The sequence below is a fragment of the Zootoca vivipara genome, chromosome 1 (assembly GCF_963506605.1).
Source record: "Zootoca vivipara chromosome 1, rZooViv1.1, whole genome shotgun sequence".
Classification (NCBI taxonomy): Eukaryota; Metazoa; Chordata; class Lepidosauria; order Squamata; family Lacertidae; genus Zootoca; species Zootoca vivipara.
The window spans coordinates 91,342,577-91,370,371 of NC_083276.1; the positions used below are offsets into that span (position 1 = coordinate 91,342,577).

A 27,795-nucleotide genomic window follows, 5' to 3' on the forward strand; every position below is an offset into this window, starting at 1 on the left:
TTCTTCTGCTTTCTTTCTCTCTCTCTTTAATTGTCTGTACTGGATTGTGAGCTGCTCTTGGCAAGATTATTTGCAAGAGCTTGGCCCATTTAGGGCACTGTGTGCAGAAAGGCTAATTACGCCTAATATTTCATGGCTGTGATATTTACTTGGCCAGGAGATGTATGATCTGCACATTAGCTTAGAAATTAGATCAAATTGGTCTCTTTAATGTTTTTTTATTCCCTCCTTGAGCCCCCCCTTTGGGTGAGGAAGAGGAACAAGCCAAGAGATGTTGGTTTTTAAAATTTATTACACAGTTGCTCTTAGGCTTAAGCCCCCTTGTTGCTTATTCTGAAAGGGGGAGAGCTGCTTCTCCCAAGTAGCTTGTTTGGGGAAGCTTCTTCAAGAATTAGGGTTTTGTTTTTTTAACTTATCTGATTTTAGAATATTTTACATTGACTGCAACAGAATTAGATTAAAGGGCAGAATTTTATGGACTCTTAAGTGACTGAGGTTCACCTCTTCTTGCTACTAAGGCAGGGCTTTTTTACTAATTTCTGTTGATTAATTAGATAATGGAGGGGGCAGGAAAGGGAACAGATGCTTGATTCAGCCACCTTCCAAAACCATGATTAAGAAGCTTGGCCAGCAGACTAGAAGCTGCAGCCATGGTTTAAAGTGGGTTATGCTGACTGTGATTTCGAGTGGTGCCGGAGTTGACAAACAATAGTTATGTCCACAGTATAATAGTTATGTCCACAGTATAATAATAATAATTTAATAATTTATTATTTATACCCCGCCCATCTGGCTGGGTTTCCCCAGCCACTCTGGGTGGCTTCCAACCGAATATTAAAACAGTACAGCATTAAACATTAAAAACTTCCCTAAACAGGGCTGCCTTCAGTTGTCTTCTAAAAGTAAAATAGTTACTTATTGCCTTGACATCTGCTGGGAGGGCGTTCCACAGGACGGGTGCCACTACCGAGAAGGCCCTCTGTCTGGTTCCCTGTAACCTCACTTCTTGCAATGAGGGAACCGCCAGAAGGCCCTCAGTGCTGGATCTCCGTGTCCAGGCTGAATGGTGGGGGTGGAGACGCTCCTTCAGGTATACAGGACCGAGGCTGTTTAGGGCTTTAAAGGTCAGTACCAACACTTTGAATTGTGCTCGGAAACTTACTGGGAGCCAGTGTAGATCTCTCAGGACCGGTGTTATGTGGTCCCGGCGGCCACTCCCAGTCACTAGTCTAGCTGCCGCATTCTGGATTAATTGCAGTTTCCGGGTCACCTTCAAAGGAAGCCCCACGTAGAGTGCATTGCAGTAGTCCAAGCGGGAGATAACCAGAGCATGCACCACTCTGGCGAGACAGTTCGCGGGCAGGTAGGGTCTCAGCCTGTGTACCAGATGGAGCTGGTAGACAGCTGCCCTGGACACAGAATTAACCTGTGCCTCCATGGACAGCTGTGAGTCCAGAATGACTCCCAGGCTGCGCTCCTGGTCCTTCAAGGGCACAGTTACCCCATTCAGGACCAGGGAGTCCTCCACACCTGCCCGCCTCCTGTCCCCCCAAAATAGTACTTCTGTCTTGTCAGGATTCAACTTCAATCCGTTAGCCGCCATCCATCCTCCAACCGCCTCCAGGCACTCACACAGGATCTTCACCGCCTTCACTGGTTCTGATTTAAAAGAGAGGTAGAAATAATAAGTACATTTTATTGATAATCCTATATAATAAAGTCCAAGTTGTCCCTGCGTCCAAGTTGTCCCGTGTGTCCCTGGGGTACTGCGCATGTGCGCCAGGGACACAGGGATTGGAGGCAGAGACAACCGCCAACCGCCGCTCCGCCAACCGCCGCTCTGAAGCCCCGTCTCATGCTGGAGATGCGCTGGCATGGGACAGCGCTTCCTGGGCGAAGGCAAGCAGGCGAGCTGTCTGCCTGCTTGCCGTAGCCGAGGAAGTCGAAGCGGCAGTGGGCAATTCGGCTGGGGGACTGGCTTGGCGGCGGCGGGAAAAAGGGGAGGAATTCCTCCCCTTCTTCCCGCCACCGCCAAGCCAGTCCTGGAGCCGAAGTATGGCGTGGCGGGGTTTTTCGCCATTTGCCTCCCCCTGGGGGGAAGGCAAACGGTGAGAAGCCCCCGCTGTGGGGTTGCCGGCTCTGTCGGGTGGGGGGGAGGGAGAAGCAGAAGATCCGATCGGTCTTCGGCTTCTCCCTCCCCCTGCCCAACAGAGCCGGCATTTGGCTCTGTCAGGTGGGGGAAGGGAGAAGCAGAGGATCGGATTGCTTCTCCCTCCCCCCACCCGACAGAGCCGGCAACCCCGGGATCTGTGCTTTCTGTCGGCGGTGGTGGCAGGGGAACGAACGGAGAGAAAGGGCTGCTTTCTTTCCGTTCGTTCCTCTCCCCTCACCACCGACAGAAAGGGCTGTCAGCGGCGGAGGGAGAGGAAGGAAGGAGGAGAAAGGGCTGCTTTCTCCTCCTTCGTTCCTGTCCCTCTGCCGCCGACAGCAAGGACAGGTCCCAGGGTTCGGAGAAGCGCTGCGCAAGCGCTTCTCCGAACCCCGGGATGTTCTAGCGCCCGTTATTGAACGTGCTGAAATACACTAGTACAGAATAATGTATATCATACTATTTGCAGCATGCCACAAGTAGAAAGCAGAAACATTAGGGTCTGCTATGGCTATTGGTCCCCTTCATGGATCAATGCCTTGTCGTGGCGAAGGGGCTTGAATAACTCAGAGAAGCTATGAGCTATGCCATGCAGGGCCACCCAAGATGGACAGGTCATAGTGGAGAGTTTTGACTAAACATGATCCACCTGGAGAAGGAACTGGCAAGCCACTCCAGTATCCCTGCCAAGAAAACTCCATGGACAAAGACAACAGGCATATAAAAGTTATGACGCTGGAAGATGAGCCCCTCAGGTCGGAAGGCGTCCAACATGCTACTGAGGAAGAGCGGAGGACAAGTACAAGTAGATTCAGAGCTGATGAAGCGGCTGGGCCAAAGCCGAAAGGACGCTCAGTTGCAGATATGCCTGGAAGCGAAAGGAAAGTCCGATGCTGTAAAGAAAAATATTGCATAGGAACCTGGAATGTAAGAACCATGAATGGAGGTAAGCTGGATGTGGTCAAAAATGAGATGACAAGAATAAATATCGACATCCTGGGCATCAGTGAACTAAAATGGAAGGGAATGGGTGAATTCAGTTCGGGTGACTATCATATCTACTACTGTGGGCAAGAATCCTGTAGTAGAAATGGAGTGGCCCTCATAGTCAACAGAAGAGTGGCAAAAGCTATAATGGGATGCAATCTCAAAAATGACAGAATGATCTCGATACGAATCCAAGGCAGACCTTTTAACATCACGGTAATCCAAGTTTATGCACCAACTACCGGTGCTGAAGAAAGTGAAATTGACCAATTCTATGAAGACCTACAACACCTTCTAGAAATGACACCAAAGAAGGATGTTCTTCTCATTACAGGGGATTGGAATGCTAAAGTAGGGAATCAAGAGATAAAAGGAACAACTGGCAAGTTTGGCCTTGGAGTTCAAAATGAAGCAGGGCAAAGGCTAATAGAGTTCTGTCAAGAGAACAAGCTGGTCATCACAAACACTCTCTTCCAACAACACAAGAGACGACTCTACACATGGATATCACCAAATGGGCAGCATCGAAATCAGATTGATTATATTCTCTGCAGCCAAAGATGGAGAAGCTCTATACAGTCAGCAAAAACAAGACCTGGAGCTGACTGTAACTCAGATCATCAGCTTCTTATAGCAAAATTCCAGCTTAAACTGAAGAAAGTAGGAAAACCACTGGGCCAGTAAGATACACTCTGAATCAAATCCCTTATGAATACACAGTGGAAGTGAGGAACAGGTTTAAGGATTTAGATTTGGTGGACAGAGTGCCTGAAGAACTATGGATGGAGGCTCGTAACATTATACAGGAGGCAGCAACGAAAACCATCCCAAGGAAAAGGAAATGCAAGAAAGCAAAATGGCTGTCCAACGAGGCCTTACAAATAGCGGAGGAGAGGAGGCAAGCAAAATGCAAGGGAGATAGGGAAAGATACAGGAAACTGAATGCAGATTTCCAAAAAACAGCAAGGAGAGACAAGAGGGTCTTCTTAAATGAGCAATGCAAAGAAATAGAGGAAAACAATAGAATGGGGAAAACCAGAGATCTGTTCAAGAAAATTGGAGATATGAAAGGAACATTTCGTACAAAGATTACCATAATCAAGGACAAAAGTGGTAAGGACCTAACAGAAGCAGAAGACATCAAGAAGAGGTGGCAGGAATACACAGAGGAATTATACCAGAAAGATATGGAGGTCTCGTACACCCCAGGTAGTGTGGTTGCTGACCTTGAGCCAGACATCTTGGAGAGTGAAGTCAAATGGGCCTTAGAAAGCACTGCTAATAACAAGGCCAGTGGAAGTGATGATATTCCAGCTGAACTATTTAAAATTTTAAAAGATGATGCTTTTAAGGTTCTACACCCAATATGCCAGCAAGTTTGGAAAACTCAGCAATGGCCAGAGGATTGGAGAAGATCAGTCTACATCCCAATTCCAAAGAAGGGCAGTGCCAAAGAATGCTCCAACTACCGCACAATTGCGCTCATTTCACACGCTAGCAAGGTTATGCTTAAAATTCTACAAGGCAGGCTTAGGCAGTATGTGGACCGAGAACTCCCAGAAGTGCAAGCTGGATTTCGAAAGGGCAGAGGAACCAGAGACCAAATAGCAAACATGCGCTGGATTATGGAGAAAGCTAGAGAGTTCCAGAAAAACGTCTACTTCTGCTTCATTGACTATGCAAAAGCCTTTGACTGTGTCGACCACAGCAAACTTTGGCAAGTTCTTAAAGAAATGGGAGTGCCTGATCACCTCATCTGTCTCCTGAGAAATCTCTATGTGGGACAAGAAGCTACAGTTAGAACTGGATATGGAACAACTGATTGGTTCAAAATTGGGAAAGGAGTACGACAAGGTTGTATATTGTCTCCCTGCTTATTTAACTTATATGCAGAATTCATCATGCGAAAGGCTGGACTAGATGAATCCCAAGCCGGAATTAAGATTGCCGGAAGAAATATCAACAACCTCAGATATGCAGATGACACAACCTTGATGGCAGAAAGCGAGGAGGAATTAAAGAACCTTTTAATGAGGGTGAAAGAGGAGAGCGCAAAATATGGTCTGAAGCTCAACATCAAAAAAACCAAGATCATGGCCACTGGTCCCATCACCTCCTGGCAAATAGAAGGGGAAGAAATGGAGGCAGTGAGAGATTTTACTTTCTTGGGCTCCTTGATCACTGCAGATTGTGACAGCAGTCACGAAATTAAAAGACGCCTGCTTCTTGGGAGAAAAGCAATGACAAACCTAGACAGCATCTTAAAAAGCAGAGACATCACCTTGCCGACAAAGGTCCGTATAGTTAAAGCTATGGTTTTCCCAGTAGTGATGTATGGAAGTGAGAGCTGGACCATAAAGAAGGCTGATCGCCGAAGAATTGATGCTTTTGAATTATGGTGCTGGAGGAGACTCTTGAGAGTCCCATGGACTGCAAGAAGATCAAACCTATCCATTCTGAAGGAAATCAGCCCTGAGTGCTCCCTGGAAGGACAGATCGTGAAGCTGAGGCTCCAATACTTTGGCCACCTCATGAGAAGAGAAGAATCCTTGGAAAAGACCCTGATGTTGGGAAACATTGAGGGCACTAGGAGAAGGGGACGACAGAGGACAAGATGGTTGGACAGTGTTCTCGAAGCTACGAACATGAGTTTGACCAAACTGCGGGAGGCAGTGCAAGACAGGAGTGCCTGGCGTGCTATGGTCCATGGGGTCACGAAGTGTCGGACACGATTAAACGACAACAACAACAAATGGCTATTGGTTATCAGAGAATATAATTAATTTCATTTGTGCATTGCATATAATAAAAAAGACCCTCAGTGCTAGTAAGATTTTCAAAAAGATCTGGACACCACATGGGAACAATCTCATTTAGAAAGGCCATTGAGCACTTAGAAATCCAGAACTATATCATACAGTATACCCACTAATTAATCATTATATTTTAAAAGTACATATTGTTGTTGTTTAGTCGTTTAGTCGTGTTCGACTCTTCGTGAACCCATGGACCATAGCACACCAGGCACTCCTGTCTTGCACTGCCTCCCGCAGTTTGGTCAAACTCATGTTCATAGCTTCGAGAACACTGTCCAACCATCTCGTCCTCTGTCGTCCCCTTCTCCTAGTGCCCTCAATCTTTCCCAACATCAGGGTCTTTTCCAAGGATTCTTCTCTTCTCACGAGGTGGCCAAAGTATTGGAGCCTCAGCTTCACGATCTGTCCTTCCAGGGAGCACTCAGGGCTGATTTCCTTAAGAATGGATAGGTTTGATCTTAGAATCATAGAATCATAGAGTTGGAAGAGACCACAAGGGCCATCCAGTCCAACCCCCTGCCAAGCAGGAAACACCATCAAAGCATTCCTGACAGATGGCTGTCAAGCCTCTGCTTAAAGACCTCCAAAGAAGGAGACTCCACCACACTCCTTGGCAGCAAATTCCACTGCCGAACAGCTCTTACTGTCAGGAAGTTCTTCCTAATGTTTAGGTGGAATTTTCTTTCTTGTAGTTTGAATCCGTTGCTCCGTGTCCGCTTCTCTGGAGCAGCAGAAAACAACCTTTCTCCCTCCTCTATATGACATCCTTTTATATATTTGATCTAGATGCTATACTCCTATTGATGCAGCCCAGAATTGCATTGGCTTTTTTAGCTGCTGCATCACACTGCTGACTCATGTCAAGTTTGTGGTCTACCAAGACTCCTAGATCCTTTTCACATGTACTGCTCTCAAGCCAGGTGTCTCCCATCCTGTATTTGTGCCTTTCATTTTTTTTGCCCAAGTGTAGTACTTTACATTTCTCCTTGTTAAAATTCATCTTGTTTGCTTTGGCCCAGTTGTCTAATCTGTTAAGGTCATTCTGAAGTGTGATCCTGTCCTCTGGGGTGTTAGCCACCCCTCCCAATTTGGTGTCATCTGCAAACCTGCTCAGGATGCCCTCAAGCCCATCATCCAAGTCATTGATAAAGATGTTGAACAAGACTGGGCCCAAGACAGAACCCTGTGGCACCCCACTAGTCACTACTCTCCAGGATGAGGAGGAGCCATTGATGAGCACCCTTTGGGTTCGGTCAGTAAGCCAGTTACAAATCCACTGAATGGTAGCATTGTCTAGCCCACATTTTACCAGCTTCTTTACAAGAATATCATGGGGCACATTGTCAAAGGCCTTGCTGAAATCAAGATAGGCTACATCCACAGCGTTCCCTTCATCTACCAGGCTTGTAATTCTGTCAAAAAATGAGATCAGATTAGTCTGACATGACTTATTTTTCAGGAACCCATGCTGACTTTTAGTGATCACAGAGTTTCTTTCTAGGTGCTCACAGACTGTTTGCTTAATGATCTGCTCTAGAATCTTTCCTGGTATTGATGTCAGGCTGACTGGGCGGTAATTGTTTGGGTCCTCTCTTTTCCCCTTTTTGAAAATAGGGACAACATTTGCCCTCCTCCAGTCTGCTGGAACTTCGCCTGTTCTCCAGGAATTTTCAAAGATTATTGCCAGTGGTTCTGAAATCACCTCTGCCAGTTCTTTTAATACTCTTGGATGTAGTTCATCTGGCCCTGGAGACTTGAATACATCTAAACTAGCCAAGTATTCTTGTACTACCTCCTTACTTATTCTGGGCTGTGTTTCCCCTGCTGAATCATCTGCTCCATATTCTTCAGGTCGGGCGTTGTTTTCTTTCTTGGAGAAGACTGAGGCAAAGAAGGCATTGAGGAGTTCTGCCCTTTCTCTGTCCCCTGTTTGCATTTCACCATCTTCTCCTCTGAGTGACCCCACTGTTTCCTTGTTTTTCCTTTTGCTACGGACATACCCATAAAAGCCCTTTTTGTTGCTTTTAACCTCTCTGGCGAGCCTGAGTTCATTCTGTGCTTTAGCTTTTCTGACTTTGTCTCTACACGTGCTGGCTATATGTTTGAATTCCTCTCTGGAGATTTCCCCCCTTTTCCATTTTTTGTACATATCCCTTTTAAATCTTAACTCAGTCAAAAGTTCTTTAGATAGCCAGCCTGGCTTCTTTAGGCACCTTCCATGTTTCCGTCTCATTGGTATTGCCTGAAGTTGTGCTTTTAATATCTCCCTTTTAACAAACTCCCAACCATCATGAACTCCCTTCCCTTTTAGTATTACTGTCCATGGGATTTCACCCAGCGTTTCCCTAAGTTTTCTGAAGTCGGCTTTCTTAAAGTCTAGAATTTGGACCTTAGTATGCTTGGTTGCTCCTTTCCGCTGGATAATAAACTCCAGAAGAGCATGGTCACTCCCACCTAATGATCCTGCCACTTCTACCCCACTAACCAAGTCATCACTATTGGTTAGGACCAGATCTAAAATGGATGAACCTCTTGTTGCTTCTCCCACTTTCTGGACAATGAAGTTGTCTGCAAGGCCAGTGAGGAATCTGTTCGACCTCATGCTCTTGGCTGAGTTTGACATCCAACAAATATCAGGATAGTTGAAATCCCCCATTACTACTATCTCACTTCCTTTGGAATGCTTGGCCATCTGTTCCAGGAAGGCATCATCTGTGTCCTCAGTTTGGCTTGGGGATCTATAGTAAACTCCCACAATGAGATCACTGTTGTTTTTCTCTCCCTTAATTTTGACCCAGATACTCTCAATTTGGCTTTGAAGTTTTAAATCCTGGATCTCTTCACAGGTATACATATCCCTAACATATAAAGCTACTCCTCCTCCTTTCCTGTTTGGTCTATTTCTCTTAAATAGATTGTATCCCTCTATTACTACATTCCAGTCATGAGACTCATCCCACCAGGTTTCAGTGATGCCTATTATGTCATATTTAGTTTGCTGTACCAAGAGCTCAAGTTCATCTTGTTTATTTCCCATGCTCTGTGCATTAGTATACAGACATTGAAGACCGTTGATCATTCCCCCATGTCTCTTATTTAAGGATATTTTCGTCCCACCACTAGGTCTGCATGCTGCTTGCTCCATTTGGTCCTTGACATTTGGATGATCATCTTCAGCATTTGATAGACTCCTACCTTCAGGACCACTGTCTCCCTCCCCCACATAAGTCAGTTTAAAGCCCTCCTGATGAGGTTTTTGAGTTTCGTGGCAAAAACATTCCTCCCAACTTTTGTGAGGTGCAGTCCATCACTTGCCAGAAGTCCATCATCAAGAAACTGCAGACCGTGATCTAGGAATCCAAACCGTTCCTGTTTGCACCATTTGCGAAGCCAGTTGTTCACTTCCCCTATTTTTCCCTCTCTCCCTGGGCCATGTCGTTCAACTGGGAGTACAGAAGAGATGACAATTTGTGCATCTAATTGCTTCAACTTCCTGCCCAGAGCCTCATAATCATTTTTGATCTTCTGTAAGCTATGGCTTGCAGTGTCATTGGTTCCCACATGCACCAAAAGGAAGGGGTATTTGTCGGTGGGTTTTATGATTCCTTGCAGCCGTTCTGTTACATCTTTGATCTTGGCCCCAGGTAGACAGCACACCTCTCGAGACATCTTGTCAGGCCCACAGATCACTGCTTCTGTACCCCTCAGTAGGGAATCCCCTATCACCACTACACGCCTCTTCATAGGCTTGGTTGGGATTCTTCCATGTGCTGTCCCTTCCAAGGTTACCTGCATATTCCCGGAGGACTGACTTTGCTCCATGGGACTCCCAAGAGTCTCCTCCAGCACCATAATTCAAAAGCATCAATTCTTCGGCAATCAGCCTTCTTTATGGTCCAGCTCTCACTTCCATACATCACTACTGGAAAAACCATAGCTTTAACTATATGGACCTTTGTCAGCAAGGTGATGTCTCTGCTTTTTAAGATGCTGTCTAGGTTTGTTATTGCTTTTCTCCCAAGAAGCAGGCGTCTTTTAATTTCGTGAGTGCTGTCACCATCTGCAGTGATCAAGGAGCCCAAGAAAGTAAAATAAAGTAAAATAAATAAAGTAAAATAAAGTAAAATAAAATAAATAAAGTAAAATAAAGTAAAAAGTAAATATATAACTTGCAAGATAATGTGGATTGCTCATTATCAGCAAAACAATGCATATTATCATAGACAAGGAATAGCTCAACAAATCTGTAGAGTGGAATTATCTTTCAGAGTTGGGATATTGATACCTCTTAATATAATGTAAACCCAAGTTACCTTTCTCTGCAGTAGAAGTTGTTTGTGGAAAAGAACTATCCTAAATGAAGGGATTACCGGTATGTAGTTGCTAATTAGAATTCCTCTTCACATCTGTCAGTCTGCCTTTACAGTATTCCCATACAGTAATTGTGAGGGACAGGGGATATCGCGAAGTCCCTCCCCTCCTGAGTTCAAGCCAATCACCGAGCACAGGGGAAAGCAGAGAGAGTTCCGATTCCAGTGGGGAAGCAGGAAGTCGTGTCCGAGGCTCAGGCAAGGTAGAGGAGCCAGGGTCCCAGGTGGGACAGGAAGGGGTGAATAAGGGGGGGAGACCCATCCCCCCAACGCCAGAACTACGCAGAAAGAGGAGGGGAAAGAGGATGGGTCTGCCAAAGCTTTTGTGTTGGAGAAAGACGCGCCAAAAGCCATTAGGAGGTTCTGAAACCGACTGATCACATCACTCCGTGTAAATAGCAATGACTTCAGCACTGTAAATACGCAGCACCAATAAAAGAATAAAATGCAGAGCTGCGTAGCGTCGTTACTCTGAAGTAGTCCACTCCGGCCACTGTGACAGCAACCTCCTAATCCTTTTTGGGCTACTTTGGAGTTGCCGGGATGAGCGTGTCAGAGGCGGAGAGATGGCGGCAGATCGCGGAGCAAGCCCAGCAAGAACTGCAGCAGCTGTCGCTGCAGGCGCAGGGGGAATTGAAGGCAGCTAAAGAAGAGACTAAGAAGGTCCAGGACGACCGGCTACAACTTGCGGAACAGGTGAGAGCGCTACAGGAAAGAGAGCAGGAATTAAGGGCGGTGGCGGTAGACCTCCAAAACAAGCTGGATGCAGAGAAAAACAAGGCGGGAGGGGCACCCCAAGTCCAAGTGCTGCCAGGAAGGAGAGCCGGGACGCTAGTAAGCAAGTTCAATGGAGACCCGAGGGAATATCAGGGCTTTGAGACTGAGATTGTGTATGCTCTTGAGCTGCACCACGCTGAGTTCCCTGATGATGAGCACAGGGTAGTGTTTATTGTGGAGCACCTTACCGGGGCAGCCAGGGAGTGGCTAAGACCGTTAATCGCAACAAAGAATCCTTGCATGAAGAATGTCAAACTATTTCTAGAAGGTTTGAAAACGATGTATTCGTCCGATAGTCATATGGACCAGACTAAGGAGGAACTTCATAATTTACGCCAAGGAAATATGACAGTTCGCGCGTATTGGGCGAAATTCACCATGCTGGTGCACAGATTGGGGTGGGAACTCGAGTCACCCCCAATGCAAGCGGCGTTCTACTTGGGGTTGCATGAGGAGGTGAAGGATGAGCTCTCGAGAGGTCCAAAGCCCAGTAATATGGATCAGCTGAGCAAAGCGGCTCTGGCGGTGGGGGTGAGACAGGAATCCTGGTGGAGCGACAAGCAAGCAACGCGCGCAAAGCGGGCTTGGTTCCCACGGTCGCAGGAGAAGCCACTCCCCCAACAACCCTTTCAAGCCACGCCTGGGGCCAGTCAGGACCAGGAACCCATGCAGATTGATAGCGCGCGCGCGGGGGCTTTTCAAACCCCAGCGGCGCCAAGACGCAAGGAAGGAAGGGGTGGGAATTGCTTTCTCTGCAACTCCCCCCAGCATCTCGTCAGAGACTGCCCACATCGCAGGGAGTGGCAAGGAAAGGCGGGAACGGTTGTGCCCTCCCCCACTGACGCAGCACCACAGCAGGGAAACGGGAAAGCCTGGCTGCAGGAGACAAGGGGCAGCAGCCAGGCACAGTCAGCAGACAACAGCCCCAGCCCACCCACCCGCACAGAGAGGAGCAGAGCCAGCCCACCCCTCCCAGAGCAGGAGTGGTTCTAGAAGTGACGCTCACGCTCCCAAATGGCTATCCCCTGACGGTCCTCGCCCTAATTGACAGTGGTGCCTCAGCCAACTTCTTCTCGAGAAACTTTGCAGAAGAGCACCAGATCCAGCTTCTGCAGCTGGATTTTCCCCTGCACGTGGCAACCATTGACGGCAGAGAGCTGCTGGGAGGGGCCATCACTCATCAAACCCCCCCCATGAGAATGACGGTGGGAAGGCACTCAGAGACACTGGCATTCAACGTCACAACCATCTCAGACCCCCCCATCGTCTTGGGCATGAGCTGGCTGGCGCGCCACGACCCCTCCATCAGTTGGCACCAGAGATGCATCACTTTTGGATCGGACTTTTGCCTGGAACATTGCATGCAGCACCAACCAGGGGAGGGGCCTCCGATAGCCACGGTGGCCACCATGCACATCAAAGGGGGTGAGGCGATACCCAAGCCGTACTGGGACCTGCAGGAGGTCTTCAGCGAAGCGGAGTCCGACCACCTACCCCCACACAGGCCTTTTGACTGCCAGATCAACCTGGTGCCAGGGGCAACGATACCCCCAGCCAAGCTGTACGCCATGTCAGACCAGGAACTGGAGGATCTGCGCGCTTTCATCGACAAGAACCTCAAGCGGGGGTTCATCAGAGAAAGCAAGGCAGCAGGGGGCAGCCCAGTCTTCTGGGTGGACAAGAAAGACACGCAACAGCGCCGTCTTGTGGTGGATTTTAGACGGCTGAATTCAGTAACAGAGCCAGTGGCTTTCCCCATGCCCAGAGTGGATGATCTCCTGACAGCGGCACGCAGGGGCAAGATTTTCACCAAGCTAGACCTGAGGGGGGCGTACAACTTGATCAGGATCCGGGAAGGCGATGAATGGAAAACCACGATGTTCACGCCTCTGGGCTCTTTTGAATATCTGGTGATGCCCTTCGGGTTGCAAGGGGGCTCAGCATGCTTCCAGGCCTTCATGCACCACGTCCTGGGGTCCCTCCTCTTCAGGAAATGCTTGGTCTTCCTGGATGACATCCTTATCTATTCCGATGACCCAGTGCAGCATGTGAAAGATGTCAGGGAGGTGTTGCAGCGCCTGAAGGAGAACCACCTGTATGTGAAGCTGGAGAAGTGCAAGTTTCACACCAAGGAGGTGGACTTCCTGGGCTACAAGCTGTCAGACAAGGGGCTGGCGATGGACAAGGACAAGGTGCAGGCCATCCTGGACTGGCACAGCCCCAGGACGCGCAAAGATGCCCAACGCCTACTAGGCTTCGCCAACTTCTACAGGAAGTTCATCAAGAACTTCTCTCGCGTTACGGCTCCCATCACTGACTGCCTGAGAGGCAAGCAGAAGTTCAGGTGGACACCAGAGGCGCAAGCAGCGTTTGAAAGCCTCAAGAGGGTGTTCGCCTCAGACCAGAACCTGTTCCACGTGGTTCAGGACGCGCCCCTACGCGTGGAGACAGATGCTTCTGATAAAGCTGTGGGCGCCATTTTGTTGCAACTGGATGCCAACAGAGAGTGGAGACCCTGTGCCTTCTTCTCCAGGAAGTTGACCCAGCCAGAGCGAAACTACACGGTGTTTGATCGGGAACTTCTTGCGATCCACGCTGCGTTCCAGCACTGGAGACACTTCCTGGTGGGCGCCAAGCACCCCATCCAGGTGTGCACAGACCACAAGAACCTGGAGTTCTGGAGAACTGCCAGGGTGCTCAACCAGCGGCAGATACGGTGGGCAGAGTTCTTCTCGAACTTCAACTTCTCCATACACTACATCCCGGGAGAGCAGAATGTCAGGGCGGATGCCCTCTCCCGCAAGCCAGAGTACATGGAGGAGGAGGCGCCACCGGCACCCAGGCACATTTTCCCCCCGTCAGCATGGTCCTGCGGAGCAGCAGTGGTGAGCGAGGCGGAACTCACAGCACTGACGGCAGCGGATGAATTTGCCAACCGCATCTTCAGAGAACTGAGAAGGGGGGGGGAGCAGGCAAAAGACTTTGCAGAACGCAGGGGGCTGCTTTTCTACAAGGGTGCACTGTACCTGCCCACCACCCAGCTTAGACGTACGGTCTTCAAGCAGATGCACGACAACCCAACGGCGGGTCATTTTGGGAGGGACAAAACCGCTCACCTAGTCATGAGACACTTCTGGTGGCCAGGGGTGCGGGAGGATGTGAGGGATTATGTAAGGGGCTGTGACACCTGCCAGCGGGCAAAGGTGGTCAGAGCGCCACCAGCAGGTTTGCTGGAGCCCTTAGCCACACCGCACAGGCCGTGGGAAGTAGTGTCCATGGACTTCATCACAGACCTGCCGTCGTCCAGGGGCAAGACCGCAGTGTTGGTGGTGGTGGACCTCATGTCCAAAATGTGCCACTTTATACCGTGTGCCAGGGCGGTCTCTGCAGAAGAGACAGCCAAACTGTTTGTGGATCACGTATTCAGACTGCATGGATTACCTTTAAGGGTTATTTCGGATCGTGGCCGCCAATTTGTTTCCAGGTTCTGGCGGCGGCTCATGAACCTCCTGCAGGTGGAGGTCAGCTTGTCGACGGCTAGACACCCGCAGACCAATGGACAGGCGGAGAGGGTCAACGCCATTCTGCAGCAGTACCTGAGATGCTACGTCAGCCAGCGGCAAACGGACTGGGTGGATCGCCTGCTGTTGGCAGAATTTGCCTACAACAATGCGGTGCACGTCTCCACAGGGGTGTCGCCCTTTAAGGCCAATTACGGGCGTGACCTCAGATCTTTCCCAGAGAGGGAGGGGGAGGAGGAGGAGGAGGGCCCACAGGCTGAGGATTGGGCAGAGGAACTGGAGACGGTGCACCAGCAGCTCAGAGAACACTTGGAGAGAGCCAAGGAAGCGTACAAGAAGGGGGCAGATCGCCACAGGCGACCGGGGGAGGTCATTAGGGTGGGGGACAAAGTTTGGTTGTCCTCGGAGGGCCTTCCCATCAGAGGGCGATGCAAAAAGCTGGCGCCCAGAAGGTTGGGCCCCTTCACGGTCACGCAACAGGTCAACCCGGTGGCATACAGGCTGGCACTGCCAGAGGACATGAGGGTGCACCCGGTGTTTCATAGATCGCTGCTGTCGCCGTACAGGGAAAGCAGCAGGCTCCGAGACAGCGAACAAACCCCTGAGGGAGGGGGGGGAGGGAAGGCAGGGAGCAACTCAATGAGGCCACGGCCATCCTGGATTCAAGGTGGGGGGTGGGGGGACTGGAGTACCTCATGGCATGGGAGGATGCTCCACCGTCCCAGAATGAATGGGTCCCAGCCACTCAGATACAGGAGGAATTCCTGGTAGAAGAATTTCACGCCCTCTTTCCCCATAGACCCAAGCCCTGGCACATGGAAAGGGAGGGGGAGGGGGAGGAAGCACGGGAGAGCAGTTCACCATGGCGCTGGGCAGCGGAGTTTGAGGAACCAGAGGATGAGGTATGGGTGTCACCGAGATCCACCCAGTCAGAGGAAGGAGCAGATTGGCAGAACATTTTTACCCCCACCAGCTCTGACGCCACGGACTTTTTGGGATTCCCATCCTCCCAGGCGGAAGGGGGGGGCTTGCAGGACTGGGGGGAGGTGTTCACACCAACGGGCTCGGAAAGCACTGAGTTCTTAGGCTTCCAGTCGTCACCGACACCTGGGGGGGACCTGGGGAGGGGTGAAGGAGAGCTTGGGAGGGGGGTGGATGTGAGGGACAGGGGATATCGCGAAGTCCCTCCCCTCCTGAGTTCAAGCCAATCACTGAGCACAGGGGAAAGCAGAGAGAGTTCCGATTCCAGTGGGGAAGCAGGAAGTCGTGTCCGAGGCTCAGGCAAGGTAGAGGAGCCAGGGTCCCAGGTGGGACAGGAAGGGGCGAATAAGGGGGGGAGACCCATCCCCCCAACGCCAGAACTACGCAGAAAGAGGAGGGGAAAGAGGATGGGTCTGCCAAAGCTTTTGTGTTGGAGAAAGACGCGCCAAAAGCCATTAGGAGGTTCTGAAACCGACTGATCACATCACTCCGTGTAAATAGCAATGACTTCAGCACTGTAAATACGCAGCACCAATAAAAGAATAAAATGCAGAGCTGCGTAGCGTCGTTACTCTGAAGTAGTCCACTCCGGCCACTGTGACAGCAATGTTCACTTTTTATGTTTGAGAAGGAACGTCCTCAATTCATACTGTGTGTGAGCTGCCTCTCACCTGTTTTGGAACCACATGACCATGTAGGAGTCTGAGCACCTGGAGTCTCCTGCTGGTTGTTCTTGAAGGGTATTTGGGATGCTTCCTCTCCTCACAGCACTATGACTGTGTATCAGATTCTCTCTTTCCATGCATTCTAAAACAGTGGGTTTGATGGTAGCAGGGGAGAAGAATGAAAACGCTGTTGCTCTTCACCTACCTCTCTATTGTAAGATTCCTTTAAAATTCAGACAAGGCACTTGTAGCAGAAGGATAAACTTTTCCTCAATTGCTCTAGAAAGTGAAATAGCTTTTAATGGGTGCTCATGTGACCTGATTGCCGTTAAAATATTTATGCTGTTGGTAGCATAAGGTAGAATAGCAAGCTCATTTTCTACTCTCATCTTTCTGTACTAACTCTTAAAGTTGAATTTGCAACAGGGTTTCTAACTTTGTTCTCTGAAGTTGAAAGAGGATTTTAAAGTAGTGCTGGCCTATGTGTCTTTTGTTTCCTGCTCTCAAGTGGAGTATCTAACAGCATATCCAAACATACAGAATGGGATGGCATTAATATTTCCGCAAAGATTGCTGTAAAAGTTATTTTACTATCATTTTTTAATAAAAAAATGTGTGTCTAATCTCTGATGCATGACACATATTGGAGCTGAATCTGACTGTTAAAAACAATCTATCAGATTTTTCACATTAAGCAATGGAAAAAAAGCTAAAATTAGCTCCCTAAATTGATGGAGGAGATTTACATGTGTAAAATATTCACACTTAACGATATAGCTAAATGCAGTCGTGGTAAAAATATTAACTAATTTTATGCAAAACTCTACTTGAGTAAAAATTGCAAGGAAAGGGGGCAGTCTGAATGACATGATGGCTGCTAACTTCTCAGAGTTCAACTTTCCCTCCCTAGAAAATATATTTTATATGTCTGAAGATATCTTATTGTTTGCCATGGCTCAGATTTCTGTCTTGCCATTGAGGATGGTGAGCTGTCCAATGAATCAGAGATAAGGTTTCTAGAATAGTAGGAGAGCTGCCCATTTAATGGGACTTGAAAGATGGGCATGGCATGGTGTGGTGTGACGACAACTAGATGCACATTGAGCAGCTTCGTATTTGGTTCTTCCTATTCTTGAACACCAGCAGGGTCCTGATTCAGAACATGGGTTGGTTCTGGCTGTATCTTCCCAAGTACGACTTGGGGGTGGGAGATGGGTATGACTCAGGGATGGGAGTCTCATGCTGCCAAACAGACACTGAGCCATCTCATACTGGCCTCTACTTAGAACCTGTGCTGACTCCGTTCTGGGTGTCCTGATAGGGACTGACTAAAACAAAAACTTGTCCGTGCTGAAACTTGCCGAAGCACATGGAAGGGGGAACAAATGGGAGCAGGGACATATTTACTTGGGGAAGCTAAAAGCTAGAGAGGAAATTGCTTAGCCATGAAGATCAGCATGATGAAAGGTAGGCAAACAAACATAGTTTCCTTATTGCAGATAGGGCCCTCCAATTGTTGCTGAATTACAACTCCCATCAGCCCCAGCAAGCAAGGCCGGTGGCCAGGGATGATGGGATCTGTAGTTCAGCAACATCTGGAGGGCCAAAGGTTAATCACATCTGCCTTACTGTATTCATTGACAGAAAGTGAATGTAATTTGTCCCACGTACCTAAGGAGGTTTTGGGCTTGTTATGTTTCAACAACATCCATGACAGACGGTAAACCACACTTGAAACTGACATCCAGAAACAGTGTGTGGTATGGAGCAGAGTTTCCAAAGAAGAAGATGAAAAATCTAAAATCCTACTGAGCTTGCTCAAATTCCTGGGCATATCTAAAGTGGCTCTTTGGATCCCAGCCCTTAGTAAAATGTTGAGGGGAAAGCCTATGCTGCCTCTGGCAACTGTTTGTTTTCTGGCAGGGAGAACTTAGTAAAAGTGCTTCAGCAAAGAATTGCACTGGATATTGATTATTGTTTCAATACATACAGTACATTTATTTATTTGTTTATTTTGCTCTCTTTTCCAGCGGCTGCTGCTGACACTTCACTCAGGTTATTATCTGATGTAGCCCAAGCGGTGAAAGGTCGAGGTACTATATCATGGATAGATTGCGGGTATGTAATGTCCTGCCCAGTATGGTGCCCTCCCTTCTCGCACCTGGTGAATTGCCCATGTCTAAGCAAGCAAGATTTTGCTGCTGCTGTGTGCTTTATGTGGCAAGGAGAAAGCAGTGTCCTTCTGTGTTCCTCACGGCTTCCTATATTGTTTCTAACATGCCTAACTTCAGCATCTGCTGCTTTTGACACTAATATCACACAGGCAGAGCCACCTGCTGCCATTCTATGCAACACTCTGTAACTACCACATTCCTCCTTGGCCCCATTCATTCAGGCAGTATTATCCTCCTCTGTCTCCTACACGCTGGTCTGCTTTATGTGGTCTTCCTGGTACCCCTCGCTTTAGGGAGAACAACCAAACAAAGGGATAAAACTTGCAATGTTCTGACAGAGAGGTATCGTAGGTCCTGGGAGATTTAGATCACTTGCATTTGATAAGTCTATAATCCTCCAGATGTTGTTGGGAGTCCTATCGGCCCCAGCTGGCATGACCAATTGTCAGGAATTGTGTGGGTTGTAGTACAACAGCATTTGGGAGGGGCACAGGCTCCTCATCCCTGGTTAAAACTTCCAGAGAATGCAGGATCTTGCATTCAAGTAATCTTTAAGTTATACGTTTCTCCCTCTGTCAGAGGAGTATGGAGGATTTCCGTGCGTATAAGCTAGCACCTTCTAGGGTACCATTTTAAGGGGAGAAGTGTCATCTTTAAGTACATATTTGTATATGTTTAGAGTATCCTTGAGAGCGGAGGATAGGCAGTGGTAAGGCACTGAACGTTCTGTTACACCTTTACTTTGCTTGTGGAGAATTTCCTATGCTTCTGAACCTTACAACTTAGATCATTTTATGTTTCATAATCTCCTTTCTAGTTTCTTTCCAAAGCTAGCCTTCTATTACGTGGTTGGAATTTATTTGAGACTCTATTTCAGCTGATTATTAAATATAATTCATAATATAGTTGGTATCTCCTGAGCCTTTAAGTGTGCTTTACAGATACTGCGTTAATGTAGGATTGGCTAACCAGATGCTGCTGTACTATTACTTCCATCCGTCCCTGACCACTGGCCATGCTGACTGGAGGGCCACGGGTTAGCCATCCCCATCTTAATGAATTTTGCTGTATGAGCTGCAAAAGTACTTTTCTTGGAATGGCTCCAGGATTGTTTGATTCAAAAAGCAGATTTGAGAGTAGCACCGAGGATGTGTTGGGTCTTGCACTGACTCCAAAGTCCAAACTATCTTGTTTAAAAATAATCTTTGATCAGTGCCTGGCAAGTTCATTTTAAAAAAGGGAATTGGTTCCAGTTTCTGCTCACTGTATCAAAAAATGAATTTGGATTCACAATGGATTCACATGGTTCCCCCATCTTAAGAATTTTAGAAGCTGCTCTGTTAAAGTATATAGGACGCAGGTGGAGCTGTGGGTTAAACCACAGAGCCTAGGGCTTGCCAATCAGAAGGTTGGAAGTTCGAATCCCCACGACGGGGTGAGCTCCCGTTGCTCAGTCCCAGCTCCTGCCAACATAGCAGTTCGAAAGCATGTCAAAGTGCAAGTAGATAAATAGGTACTGCTCCAGCGGGAAGATAAATGGCATTTCCGTGCGCTGCTTTGGTTCGCCAGAAGCGGCTTTGTCATGCTGGCCACATGACCTGGAAGCTGTAGGCCGGTTCCCTCGGCCAGTAATGCAAGATGAGCACCGCAACCCCAGAGTCGGTCACGAATGGACCTAATGATCAGGGGTCCCTTTACCGCTAAAGTATACCCTATCCCAGGAGTCCCTCTGCTGTTCTTTCTAGAGTGAGATCCCTTTAGTGGATCCTTCCTTTCTTTCAATGATTTTACTTCCATTGTGGACTTCTTCGAACTGTAATAACTGTTCAAGTGAACATGGCCTTAGCTGCAATGCTTAAATTGCTGCTCACACAACTGCCTTCCTTAAAACCTCTGGTATCACTTTGACCCTCCCCAAGCCTCACTGTTCCATCTTCAGGTCATGTCCTCTCCTTCACTTTTGTCCTATTGAACTTAGATCATGAGCCTTCTTGGCAGGAACCACATTCCTTCTCTGTTCTATGTAGCGTCTGACAATGTTGTGCCACTAACTAAATGTCACTACATGCCCTTGAGCAAAATCACTGTCTTATATTCTTGCATGTAACTTTGGAGTTAAACCTTCAGGGGGGCTGTTGATATGTCTCGGGAAACACTAATGCTTTCCCATACGGTAATATACTTCTGTGCTGTCAATATTCATTGGCTGTCTTGCATCATGAGCCCCACCTCGGGTGAAAGATTTCTGCATTACAGGGGTTTGGACTAGATGACCCTTGTGGTCCCTTCCAACTCTACAATTGTAATGTGTCCTAGCAGAAACTGCTAAATCTTTTAAAAGATTCAGTGTGTGTTTGTGTTTAAGTAAGAAGCTGGATCTGAATAGTAACTGGGAGAAATTTGTTGTGACTCAAACAATGATTTAAGCTTGTGTCAGTGTTTTGCCTTGGGCAGGGTTCATTTTCTGCATTTTTGATTGTTTCTCATGGCATTATTGGAAAGAAAGTTCTATGTTGGTTTGTTTACTTAGTTGTTAACTTTGCAATATTTCCCACAATATGGAAATGTCTTGTTGTGTCTTTCTGTCTTCAGCCCCCAATGACAGCTGTTTTTGCAAGCACTTTGAAACCACAAGCCTTACAAGAATTGCTTCAGGGAGGTGCCTGAGGAGAGACACAGAGAGACCCTCCCATTGCAAACACATGTTGCAACTCCTTCTCAAGGATCTGAAGGCTGAAGGAGCAAATTACACAGATGTTGGGGGGTATTTACTGTGTATGCGCAGTTTGTTTGACAAATATTGACAAGGAGCGGTTTGTTTGGCTGCTATGTTCTCCTTTCCCAGTAGCACAGATTTATTTATTTTTTTGGCTTTGCTTCTCATATCACACAGTATAGCGAGTTTTCTGAACAGGGGAAGAAAGAAACATTGTGTGTGTATGTGTGTTGGCAAGGCTGGCAGGCATGCTGTGCTGTGTGGCTGCTGCCTTCTGCTCTCCCTGCAGCGATGACAGCTCTGCCTTTTATGAAATTGGCTGTGTTTTGTTTCTTATAGCTACTGTTTTACTCCTGACTTGGGAGAAAGGAAGATGCTGCCCCAGCTATTATCAGGCAGCATCATTTTATTATCTCTTTGTTGATCCCAGCATGGTCCACGGAGCTATTCTGAAAACTGCTTCTTTATTGTGCAGTCTTGTTCATCCTTGAAGTAAATTAAATTGTGGCACTACTTCTTCCTTGTGTGTTCATTGGAAAATATTTATGGGTGTAATTCTTGGTATTCTTATGTGTTTTGGAAGGTGGAACAGTCCCACCACTGCTTAGATTTTCAGGTTAAATCAAGCGCAGGCAATGTATCTAGTGCACAAAGGCCACTATGTCCCTCTCACTACTGCTTTTCACTCGAAAGGCTTGTACTGTGGCAATAGTGGAACCTGCCAGAAAGACTTTGTGGGACAAAAGGTAAGCTATACATTGGTCCAGTTTGCATACCACAACCAGGAACAGCCACAGCAAGCCTTGTTTTCACACACACTCTGCTTCCCTCTCCTTCTGTGGAGTTTGGAATCTTCTGGTTTTGGTTAACCACAGTTTGCCATGTTGTCCAGGCATAGAATTATGATACACATTAACTGTGGTTAGTGCAGTGTATGAAAGGGGCCAGCTAATGCATTGCCTGTCCCTTAGTCACTGTATTAAAGTGTACCAGTTTGCCTAGTATTGACAATGAACTCCCACCCCACTTGAGAGGAGCCTTCAATCTGATCCAGTAGGATTCTTATTTTCTTACACTTCTGTATAGTTGCAGATTGGGTCAGGCTATCTGCTGCTACAGATGCTGATTTCCACCCCCTACCCCAATCCCTTTTGTTTCAAAAAGTTTTGGGATATTGCACGTGGCAGTCTGTCCATGTTCTAGGTCCCCATGCATGCAGGGCTTTTAACTTCAAACCCACAAGGGCACTTGACATTGTGTTCAGTGAACATCTCCCTTGTGCACAACAGCAAATGTTTCTGGTGGACCCTCTAAAAGCCAGTTTCAATTTGGAAGCCTTAATTATAAATGTAGCCATACTTGGTATACCCTCATGTAGGGGTGGATCTATTACCAGCCAGCATCAATTTTGCATGTATTTATTCATAGTAATGCTATTTCCTGTTTCCGCATTAATATATTTAAATATTTTATCTCAATGTATGCATTTCAAAACCTACTGTATCCTAAAATAACCATTCTGTAACTCATTTTGGTGGGTTTTTCAGTCTAGAGCTATATAACAAATTTGGGAGAAGTGCAGAACCTGAAGAAACTCAACCCACACATTAGCCTGTGGGGGGTTAGGGGGGTTCATTTTGGGGGTTCACAGAATAAATTCTTCAAGCATTCCAACCAATAGGGGCGGGAAGCCTGTGCCCCCCCACCAGATCTTGCTGAACTACAACTCACATTATCCTGACCATTGGCCATGATGCCTGGTACTGATGGGAATTGGAGTCTCACAGCATTGGAGGACTACGAGTTCCTCGTACTGTCCCCTATAGGGCAGTAATACGATTTAATGCTAGGTTTAAATCTGAACATAGGTCCCACCCATCATTTCATATTGGTAGCATACTTACTAAAATGTTGGGGGATCATCTAATTCTCAGAAGCTTGATGAGGCAGTAAGGTAATTAAGAGTGGCTATTTTTCTCTTCTCCTCCACAATTCCATGTGTTGCTCTCTGCATAATCCACATAGAGCATGTTCAACTAAGGACGCAAGACCCACAAATGATGTGACAGAAATACTTACTTATTGTAGCCTTCCCATGTTTTAATTAAAGAGTCCTTGCCCAAGGTGTCTGATGTTTGAATGATTTGCAGAGGAGGAGACATTGGAATATTGAATTAATGATGTCTGGTGAGATTTCACAGTGTACACATGATATCTACTTTTTGTTGCTTGTCAGTTTTAAGCAGAATGTTCCCATTATACTGTGGAAAATCCTGTGCATTAGATCTAGATTAGAAAGGAAAGGCTGGAGGTGCAGTTCGTCATTGCAGTTCGGTAAATGTTTAAGCACTGCAGTCAGTGTCCCAGGATGTGCACATAATACCAAATGGGCTCTTCTCTGACCCAGAGGTAGACTTCTGAAAGAAGTAATCTAGGCAGAGTGGCATTCTTCTAATGCCGTGACCAAGGGTAGGCAATGCATTAATCGGTCCCATTCACACACTGTGCTAACCATATTGAAGGTGAACCACAATTTTAGGCCTGGACAACGTGCAAACTGGTTAACCAAGAACAAATTTTCAAAGTCTTCCTTGCAGGCACACACTGGAGGAGGAGAGGGAGGAGAGTGTGTTCAAGTCCAAGGCTCACTGTGGTTGTTCCTGCTCATGCAGGCTATGTCAAACAGCATATGCTGAAAGTTTCCCTTAGTATTATGTATTTAAGCATTTTTAAAAAATAAAAGCTTTGTAGTGTTGAAATGGATAATAATTGCTGTTAACTCAATCAAAGCATATGGAAAATTCTAAAAACTAATATTGTTTGTGCCTAACATTTTGAATTCATAGCCATTTAAAATTGATCTCATTGAATAACTAAGGATTTGGGAGGAAAGAGAAAAGAGTTAGAGCAGCTAATAGGATGATTCTCCACTCCATTAGTAAAGACTTAAGTGGACAATAGAAAATTTTATACTGGCAAAAGAGAACAACATTTAGTACAGCCTTCTCCAACCTGGTGCCCTTCAGATGTTGTACTCCAGCCCCAGCCAGCATGGGTAATGGTCAGGGATGGTGGAAATTGTACCCTAACAACATCTGGATGGTACCAGGTTGGGAAAGGCTGATTTAGCTTACATCACTGCTACTCAATTCTGACTTTTCCTTCTAACAAATTTTGAGTTAAGGAAGGGGCCCCCTCCCATTTGTCATCTCACACAGAGACCCTTTCCTTTGTTCTCTTGATGATCCATCACCTAGAACAGGCATCCCCAAACTGTGGCCCTCCAGATGTTTTGGTCTACAACTCCCATGATCCCTAGCTAACAGGACCAGTAGTCAGGGATGATGGGAATTGTAGTCCAAAACATCTGGAGGGACGAAGTTTGGGGATGCCTGACCTAGAAGATCACCTTATCAAGAAGCTAGCCTGGCTGGTTCCAGGGGTCAGAAGGCTCTCTTTAAACAGCCTCCCCCCCGCCCCACTTCCCAAACTCATAGCAATATCTAGAATCTTACTGCAAAATGGGTTTGAGGTGGTGTGGAGAGAAGCTTTTAATGTTTAGGTAGTGTTTGAAACATCCCCAAACACATACAAATACATCACTGATGTTGCATTCATTGTTCCACTATAATGTATTGAAATTTTATACAGAGGAGAAACGAAAAAGGAGACAGAATTAAATGTTCTGGCTTCCTGTCATAAATCGCACGGGGTGTACAGAATCTCTTATGTTTTGCCTATGTTAATATTCCCAGAAGCCTCTTAAGGATTCAGGTTTGCTATCTACTGACTTGGGTTTTTTTTTTGGCATGTCAGAAATAGAATCCATATATCTAAATACTTGCCCCCCTCCATTTTTGCCTTTTCCCTAAGAGTTGCAGTTGATTGAATAAATTCTCAATCATTATTATGCTCCATATTTTAAAGTACCAAAATTTTAGTTTAGGAAGGCTGAGGTCTTTCCATTTCTCTGCAGTATATGGTTTTAACAGCCTCTTGTAAAAGGGATATAGATTATTATTTTTTAATGGAAAATGCATCCATTTTTAAAGGAGAGGAGAATTGCTTAGCAGAAAGTATAACTGGTTTATAGGACCTGTATTGATATCAGTGTTGTTACTTTCCTCCAGACTGGTTCCATAGCATGAGTAAGAACATGTGCTGCAGCCATTGAGTCAGTTGTTAGTGATGCCCAGGTCACCTCATCCTTATGCATATCTCAGGAGTCCTCACCTCATATCCCTCTGTGCTGCACGGCTTTAGACTTTTTCCTTTTAATTCTTCCCTAAAGTTTCATTGATTGAATTTTCAGGACTATTCTTTTTTAATTAAAAGTTTGGCTATCAAGCGTTCCCCACTGTGCCTTTTCTTTAAAGCCCTTGAATGATGTTGTATAATTAAGTTCAGGGCAACCTGTGTTCCCTGAAGCTTTTCTATGCTGTCCTGGAGTCTAGTTACACATTTTATGGTATCTACCACTGCGGCAGTGGTGGTGTTGGAAGTTGATTCTTCCACGGTTTCTTCCAGTTTTCACATTTCTTAGTACATGTAAGACGTGTGAAAATTGGATTGTATCCCAGGGTGGATTTAGGGCAGCACGATCGTTTCCATTGCACTTGGCGCCAAGACTAGGGGGCGGGGCACCACAACTATGACACAGTGAATTGAGCAGAATGGAAGGCAGAATGTGGGGTTGGGGGGCACCAGATTTTGCCTTCATATAGGGCACCACTGAAATTTGAAATACCAAAGTCTGCCCTTGCTCCCATGCTGTTCAAGCCTTGGAAGCAGCTTTTCTGAGTGAACAGTGGGCTGCAGGTTGGAGGAGGAATAAGAGAAAACAACCTTTGTCCACCCCATATCTTTCAGTGAAGCATCCTGTCAATGGAACTTATGTAAAGCCTGGATCTGACCCACTATATATGAAAAGCTTGAACTCAATAGGACATCGAAAATGTTTGCATTTACACTAAAGTTTTAAATACGTGCATCTTCCTGTACCTTCTCACACACAGCCATACATATGTGCAAGTTTATTGAATGACAGGACCATTCTCTTACCAAGCTGATCCTCAAAGTACTTGGGCAAGTTAGAGGATCACTGAAGCCAGCAGAGCTCCTGCTGTCAAGATGCTTGAGAATTGGATTGTCAGCTGTTTTAAAAGGCTATGATGAAAGAGCTTTTCTTTCTTTTTAAAATGATGAAAGTTCCTCTGTCTTTCTTCACCAGGAGATCCTGTGCTGTGTTTGGCACTTCTCCTTAACCTACTGCTTATTTCTGTGCAGTGGTGTCGATTTCAAGAGAGATTCACTTATTAACATGCCTCTCCTTGGAAAATGCCATTTGTTATAACACACTGGTTTCTGCACAGCTGGAATGCTATGCTGTTGAGTTATACTCTCCATTCCTTATGGTTGACATCCAAAGGCACCTGCCTCGCATTTGACTTGCTAGTTTGTTGTCTTTGAGTTGAAACAGTTCTTGGTATTGCAGAGCGAAGAAGTGTCCTCATTCAGTGCCAAAGTCATTAATCGGTATGATGAATTAATTAGCCATAGATTACTAATGTGGATCTTTAAATGGTATTCTTATCACAGCAGTTTCCATGGGGAAAGCTGCAGTGCTGATAGCAAGATTGTAAACTGTCTCAGGCAATGCATTTGAGATGATTTTTCTCAGCAGGAGATGATTTAATCTGAGGAGTTTCCTTGAGCATAATTTTTGCTAACACAATTGTTTGCTAATGAGGGGTGAAGTCTTGTTCAGGCTTGCACCAAAGTAAATACCACAGATACCTGTAGAATCTTCACATTGAGACCAAAATTACTTTGATGCTTGGCTTCCCTAACCTCATTATCCTATTATTTGCTTTCCAAACAGGTTTGTCTATCACACATTTAAGTTACATTGATTTCAGTAACTTTTAAGCATGCCCATTTTTCTCTGAATTGTGCCCATATTCATTCATTCATTCGTTCGTTCATAAATTTAGGATTATGATTACTGTATGCAATCAGTATACATGGCGTTGTACAGAGTACAACAGGGCATGTCTCTGTCTCAAGAAAATTACAATCTAATATTTGATTGGGGTGGAGGATGACAATAGAGGAAGTAGGGCAGGAACATCTGCACCTGCTCAAGCTTAGCTGCAGGCTGAGTTACAGTAGGGCATTTCTTCATTTCCTTAAAAAGAAATCTGGAAAAGAGAGCAATTTTTTCTGTCACTCACATCTCCCTGTCTTTTCTCTTTACTTTTTTCCACCCCATCCCCCGCCACACCCAATATAATTGTTTTGGCCATCAGTGCTTCCTTTTCAAATCATTTTGACATGAGCTGCATACAGCTGTATTGAAATCTTCAGTTGTTGGATTCTGTGTCTCGGAGGCATAGAGATGAGTCATAGACTTCAGGCTGGCATTTCTTTATCTGTCTGTTTGGGTCTTTCTGTTTCAGTCTGGGAGGGTCTTCTTGTTTTTGTCCATGTGTGGAAGCAAGAGACCATTATCATACAGGGGTTGCTTCTCCCCCCCTCTTTTTTTCCAAGAAAGAGCTCTTGCAGCCTTTATTTTGACACTTCCTTTGTAGTGCTCCCTCCCCGTCATAAGGGACTGAAACGGAAAGGCCTAATATCATT

The 27,795-nt window shown here is 46.4% G+C and overlaps 1 protein-coding gene across 2 annotated transcripts in view; it reads left to right on the plus strand.

The window, feature by feature from the left end:
- PDIA5 (protein disulfide isomerase family A member 5) overlaps nt 1-27,795 on the plus strand; it is a 169,522-nt gene that overhangs the window by 37,932 nt on the left and 103,795 nt on the right. For both annotated transcript variants that reach the window (XM_035129030.2, XM_060276208.1), the window contains exon 3: nt 18,297-18,384. In XM_035129030.2, coding sequence (XP_034984921.2) covers nt 18,297-18,384 — 88 coding nt within the window. The remainder of the gene's footprint in view (nt 1-18,296; nt 18,385-27,795) is intronic.